The sequence below is a fragment of the Camelina sativa genome, chromosome 13 (genome assembly GCF_030686135.1).
Source record: "Camelina sativa cultivar CO46 ecotype springtype chromosome 13, ASM3068613v1".
In the NCBI taxonomy this organism is placed as follows: domain Eukaryota; kingdom Viridiplantae; phylum Streptophyta; class Magnoliopsida; order Brassicales; family Brassicaceae; genus Camelina; species Camelina sativa.
In genome coordinates, this window is record NC_141892.1 from 22,762,612 (window position 1) to 22,768,858 (window position 6,247).

Consider the following 6,247-nt stretch of genomic DNA (forward strand, 5'->3'; position numbering starts at 1 on the left):
AACCAATCACAAAGTAATCTTGAGAGCTATATTAAAAATATACATATTTTTTTAATTCCAAACAATATTCTTGTACTCAGGTATTTCTCTATTTTCCAAATCTCAAAAGTCGTATTCTTCGTAATCTTTTTTTTCACCAAAACTCCAAAATTATATACTTCATTAAAACTCCATATCAGTATTGATCACCAAGTCTCCAAGATTCAATTCCATTTCACTGGAATTACCATCTCTTGTTTAGGTCATTGCTCGGTATGTATGCAAATTTGGCTTTCAAGGCTAGAGAAGGGCTTGACATTGTAAATTCGTTTCTTCTCTAGATATAAAAATCTAACTTGGGGAAAGAAATGCCAATGACAATTAAAGTCGAGAAGCTATGTAACAAGTAAAGCTTAAGGATCCAGTGTTCGTAATTTCTATGGAAAAGCTTTAAGTCTTTACGGCAAAGCAAAGAACTAAAAATAAGAATCAGTAAGGATTGACACATTATTGCAAACTGCAATTAAGAATTTGGAGATTTTGCATTAATGGAGAAATAACAGATGTAATATACTACTCATCTAGAAAGCCAGATTTAGAGGCAAAGGACTCTAACTCTTTAGATTTTTCATCTGTGAAACCAAGAGTTGCCAATATCTTGTGACCTGGAGAGTCAACTTCAGACCAGATTCCAAGTAGTATATGTGCTGGCATTACTTCCCCGATACTACCTGTAACAATAAGCAATAAAAAGCTTCAGATTCTGTCTTTCAATCGAAGCATGTATATGCATCTCCTGGAACATTTTATAACCGAAGCTATCTCTTCCCCAAGATTTGATAAGCCAACGACATGACAACTTCTGAGTAGGCTAAGAAATTATCAGACTCTCAATTAGAATAAACTGTTCTGAAAGTAATGTTGCTCTCGTTAACGACATTTTATCACCATATGCATATACTGGAACATTTTATAAGCAAAGCTATCTCTCTTCCGCAAGATTGATAAGCCAACAACATGAAAACTTCCGAGTATGCTGCTAACAAATTACCAGACTCCAAGTAATGTTGCTCTCATGAGACATTTATCGCCATATGCATATACTGGACCATTTTCTAACCAAGATTGATAAGCCAACAACATGAAACTTAAGAGTACGCTAAGAAACTAACCAATCGATACAAACTTTTATCCAGGTAATGTTGCTCTCACAACGACAATTATATCACCACATCACAAAAGATGACATTCACAACACTAGAGAGAAAAGCTGAGTTCGAACAAAACACAAACCTGCTTTAAGATTCTGATCCAGAGCAGAGTCAAGCGCCCGTTGAGCATCTTCAGTTAAAGGAGGATGCTCAGGGCTAAAGAAATACAAATCTGCTTTCCCTAGTAACTTGATCGTCTCTTCACGAACTTTGTATAGCATTATCTTATTCGCACGCAAAAACTTTGAAGTAAAACTAGTTCCTGCCCATTCAATCAACATTACCACACTTATCATCACTACCAAGAAGATCCTAATGAAGCTTTAGGTATCAATCTCAATTTTGATAGCAAATCAAAACCAAAAGTAAGTTAAAGTTAAAGGTACCTTCAATCAAAATACCCATGAGAAGTGCTTCAGTTCCAGTATTTGGATACTTAAGCTTCCTAGCTTCAAGCTCTCCCATTGCAAATGACTTAATTGCTCTCCATGACCATCTACATTTAACCCTAAATCAAATCAGAATACTTTCAAAATGCAATAGAGCAACCAATTTCAAATACTCTCACTACACTTACTTTGGCTTTTTCGCATCAGAAACCACTAAATCCGGATTCCTGAAACACAAAATCAGAGCACAAAATTTATCAAAACTAAAACTGGTCAAAATCAAATCAAAATTAGATCAAGATTTGGTGAAATTTACGCGGTGGGTAAGCTGGAGATGACGGGTTTATGGATTCTACGGCGATTGGTTTGAAGAGCGGAGACGGGAGAGGTGAGAGAGAGGGATGATGAATCAACAACGCCTAACCATGGATTCGTCAAAGGGTTTCTTGTAGAGAAGAAGTATAATGGAACAGATGGTTTCTTCTGCTTAGAGGAAGAATCGATTCGTGAGATGATCGGATTCGCTAAAGCAAAGTTGCAAGAAGAGTGAGCCGCCATTTTCGCGAGTGTGTCTTCTTCTTTGGATAACGGGAAAAAAAAAAAAAAAAGTGAAAGAACGTCAAATTGGGAATGGAGAGAAAGTTGTGGAGGTTGATGATCATCGAAACGATGTCGTTTGTTGTATTCCATCGTCGTAAGCTTTTTTCATATGGGCTTAAAGATTGGAAAAATACCCAACACGGCCCATTTAGTGGAGTATTGTTCCTTCTAAAATAAATTATAACTAGGAGTGCTATTACGAGTAAAATTATTATTTAACCAAGATTCGTTTGTGAGAAAACAAAACATAAATTAAAAAAAAAAAAATTTGATGGTGATGAAGAACATTTTGATGACCCTGAAGATGATGAAGGACTTCCTCCCCCTGTGAACCCTCGACATGGAGGCGTGATCCCTCGCGAGATTGTTGATGGAGAGGAGATGGAAGTAGCAATTGGAGATGATGCTATTCTTGTAGGATATGACCAGGAAGATGTTGCTGAAAACATTGACCTCCATAACGATGTTTTAGCCCCTCCTGATGATCCCATTGCAAAAGTGATGTCAATTATTGAAGCAAACCCGCAAGTTGCTGCCCTTACCATTGCAGAAGTGATGTCTCGAGGCAAACGCAAGAGAAACGATCAGTCTGATCAAGCAGAGAGAGGTGAATGTTCTAAGGTGATGAGCCATGAGAACAATCCAAGATACAGCTCGGGGAATCATCTTCTCCCTAAGGACTTGAAAGAGGCGCGGTGGGCCCTGAACCACCACTGCTCCCATGAGGACAACCGTTTGGAACTGTAGAGGACTAGACAATGACCTCGCAGTTCGACGTCTAAAGGAGATTAAGCAGTCTTATTCTCCAGACATCATGTGCCTATTGGAAACAAAGCAAAGGGACGACACTGTCAGAGCTGTGTGTGCTGAGTTAGTTTATGATCGTGTATTCACAGTTCCCCCTGTAGGTTTAAGTGGTGGCATAGCTCTCTTTTGGAATAGTAGTATCTCTGTTTCAGTTCTTTCTCATTCCCCAAACCTTGTAGACACTTATGTTCAAGTTAATGGATTTGGTTTCTATTTGTCCTGCGTATATGGTAACCCAAATCCATCTCTCCGACACTTGACCTAGGAACGTTTAGAAAGAATTGCAGTGGTTAGAACCGGGCCTTAGATGGCTGTAGGAGATTTTAATGAGATCAAAGGCAATCATGAAAAGAGAGGTGGACCTCCACGCCCAGAAAGCTCGTTCACAGACTTTCGTAATATGCTACAAACCTGTGATTTTCACGACTTAAAGTATAAGGGTGATACTTTCTCATGGGCGGGTAAACGACACTCTCATGATGTATCATGCTGTTTGGACAGAAGTATGGTTAATATTGAATGGATTGCTCAATACCCTGCTTCTCATGTTGAGTTTTTGGAGCTTATAGAGTCGGATCACAGACCAGTTATAACCACCATCACAAACAATTTCAATCCCCGACAAGGTCAGTTTTACTACGACAACAGACTTCTCCAACGAAATGGTTTTAGAGAAGCAGTAACTGATGGATGGAATCATGGAAAACCAACCGAGCATGAGTACCCGACTGCGTAAGTGTAGAAAGAAGATCTCTCAATGGAAAAAAACATAACAGATACAATACTCGTGAGGAAATCATACTATTGAAGTCAACAATTGTTAAGGCTCACACTGATGATACATCTACAGAACGGATAAGGGATCTACGACAACAGTTGAGCTGTGCTTATGTCAATGAAGAGGAATTTTGGAGAGTAAAGAGCCGTAAAGAATGGATGTCTTCTGGTGATAGAAATACAAAATACTTTTTTGCTACAGCAAAGTGCCATACAGCTAGAAATAAGATGTTCTCAATTCTTGATGACGAGGGACAAGAGCACCAAGGTGATACTAATATCGGCTCTGTGGCACAAAAACACTTCACCAAGCTTTTCAAGAGTGAACTAACACCTCAGAACAATCACTTCCACGTCTTTCATGATTTTCAAGCCAGAGTAACCCCTGACATTAATGAAGATTTAACCAAACCGGTGACTGAAGATGAGATCAAAACTGTTATCTTCTCAATAGGTGCTACTAAATCCCCAGGCCCAGATGGTTTTACAGCTGCTTTCTACCAAAACTTTTGGGAAACAACCAAGGAAGCAATAACTCTTGAAATCCAGAACTTCTTTGCCAATGGTACCCTCGACAACGCTCTAAATCATACAAACATATGCCTAATCCCGAAGATAGAAGGTGCCAGACAAATGAGTGATTTCCGACCAATTGCTCTCTGCAATGTTAGTTACAAGATCATATCAAAGATACTTGTTTCACGGCTAAAGAAGCATTTGAACTCAATCATCTCTGAAGAACAAGCGGCTTTTATTCCCGGAAGAATCATTACAGACAACGTGTTAATCGCTCATGAACTCATCCATGCCCTCAAGGTCAAACGAAGATGTTCAAACTCTTTCTTAGCATTAAAAACTGATATCACTAAGGCATACGATAGATTGGAATGGGATTTCTTACAAGAAACAATGCTCAAGTTTGGCTTCGATAATAAATGGGTGCAATGGATAATGACGTGTGTCCGTACTCCAACTTTCTCTGTTAACATCAATGGCAACCCCCAAGGTTACATCCAACCAGAGCGAGGAATAAGACAAGGGGATCCACTTTCACCCTATTTATTCATCATTTGTGCTGAGGTGTTAAGTCATTTGATGAAGAGAGCAGAACGACAAGGGGTCATTAAAGGAATCAAAATCAGCAATGCAAGTCCCTCAATCACGCATTTACTCTTCACAAATGATTCTCTTTTCTTCTGTCAGGCGAATATGAGTTCATGTATGGCCATCAAGGAGATTCTTACACAATACGAACGGGCTTCAGGACAACAAATCAACACACGTAAATCGTCTTTAACGTTTGGAAAAAGAGTAAGTGAGCCAACCAAAACCCAGATAAGACATGTGCTTCAGATACATAATGAAGGAGGATGCGGCAAATACCTTGGTCTCCCCGAACAATTTGGTCGCAAGAAGATTGAACTCTTCCAATTCATCATCGAGAATGTTAAAGGCAAAACAAAGGGATGGAACAACAAATTTCTCTCTCAGGGAGGTAAAGAAATTCTCTTAAAAGCAATAGCAATGGCTATGCCAATTTATACAATGAACTGCTTTAAAATCCCAAAAGGAATTTGTGAGGATATAGAACGGATCATTTCCCACTATTGGTGGAACTCACAACATCAAGGTTCTGCAACTCATTGGGTAGCTTGGGATAGAATGAAATACTCAAAGAGGGAGGGAGGGCTTGGTTTTAGGGATATAGATAAATTCAATGATGCTTTACTAGCTAAGCAAGCATGGTGTATCCTCCAAAACCTCAATAGTCTACTGACACGAACACTAAGAGGTAGGTATTTCGCAAACTCTAGTATCCTTGAAGCAAATGATGGTGTTCAACCTTCTTTTGGCTGGAAATCATTGCTCATTGGTAGAGATCTCCTCCGCAAAGGTTTACGTTTTACAGTTGGTGACGGTCATCAAATAGCTACTTGGTCTGATCCATGGTTATTAACCCATCCCCCACGTCCGCCAAGGAAAGCTCAAGACAATCAACCTGATGATATCCCTTCTGTAAATAACTTGCTACTCTCAGACAGAAGTGGTTGGAACGAACAGTTAGTACGTCAAAGAATACATCCAGATGATATAAATCGGGTCTTCTCCATAAAAACAACCTTCTGGCAGCTGCATAATTACCTTGGATGGCACTACTCTGACAATGGCTTATACACAGTGAAATCAGGATATTAGCTGGCAACACATCTTCCGGAACAGAATCATGCTAGACCACCTGGTGGTGATCCACGTTTGAAGAGCGAAATCTGGAAAACAAGAACTCCTCCGAAATTTAAGCATTTCTTATGGAGACTTTTATCGAGAGCCTTAGCAACAGGTGTTGAACTAGAGAGAAGACATATTCCTGCAAACCCCCTCTGTAAGCGATGCACCAATGTGACTGAAACAACATAACATCTCTTCTTCTCATGCCCTCATGCACAGCAGATTTGGCGTGGATCAAATATTCCAATCAGATGTCTC

At 39.4% G+C, this 6,247-nt stretch overlaps 1 protein-coding gene across 2 annotated transcripts; it reads right to left on the bottom strand.

The window, feature by feature from the left end:
• Window positions 1–413: 413 nt before the first annotated feature.
• On the bottom strand, window positions 414–2,264 carry LOC104737218 (ATP-dependent Clp protease ATP-binding subunit CLPT2, chloroplastic). Of its 2 annotated transcripts, none has more exons than XM_010457337.3 (5): window positions 1,896–2,264; window positions 1,768–1,806; window positions 1,577–1,686; window positions 1,273–1,452; window positions 414–710 (listed from the first exon to the last, which is right to left on the bottom strand). In XM_010457337.3, exons 1-5 carry the CDS (start codon window positions 2,135–2,137, stop codon window positions 553–555), a joined length of 729 nt encoding a protein of 242 aa, XP_010455639.1. In that variant the 5' UTR covers window positions 2,138–2,264; the 3' UTR covers window positions 414–552. The 2 variants fall into 2 exon arrangements, with proteins under 2 accessions (XP_010455639.1, XP_087336205.1); XM_087480079.1 differs by having other exon boundaries at window positions 1,577–1,698; window positions 1,896–2,226.
• Between the last annotated feature and the right edge of the window lie 3,983 nt (window positions 2,265–6,247).

Coding starts and splice junctions, on each gene's coding strand:
- LOC104737218 (XM_087480079.1), bottom strand. CDS start 2,137: ATGGCGGCTCACTCTTCTTGCAACTTTGCTTTAGCGAATCCGATCATC. Junction 1,807..1,895: donor ATCTCCAGCTTACCCACCGC/GTAAATTTCACC, acceptor TTTGTGTTTCAG/GAATCCGGATTTAGTGGTTT. Junction 711..1,272: donor GGATCAGAATCTTAAAGCAG/GTTTGTGTTTTG, acceptor TTATTGTTACAG/GTAGTATCGGGGAAGTAATG.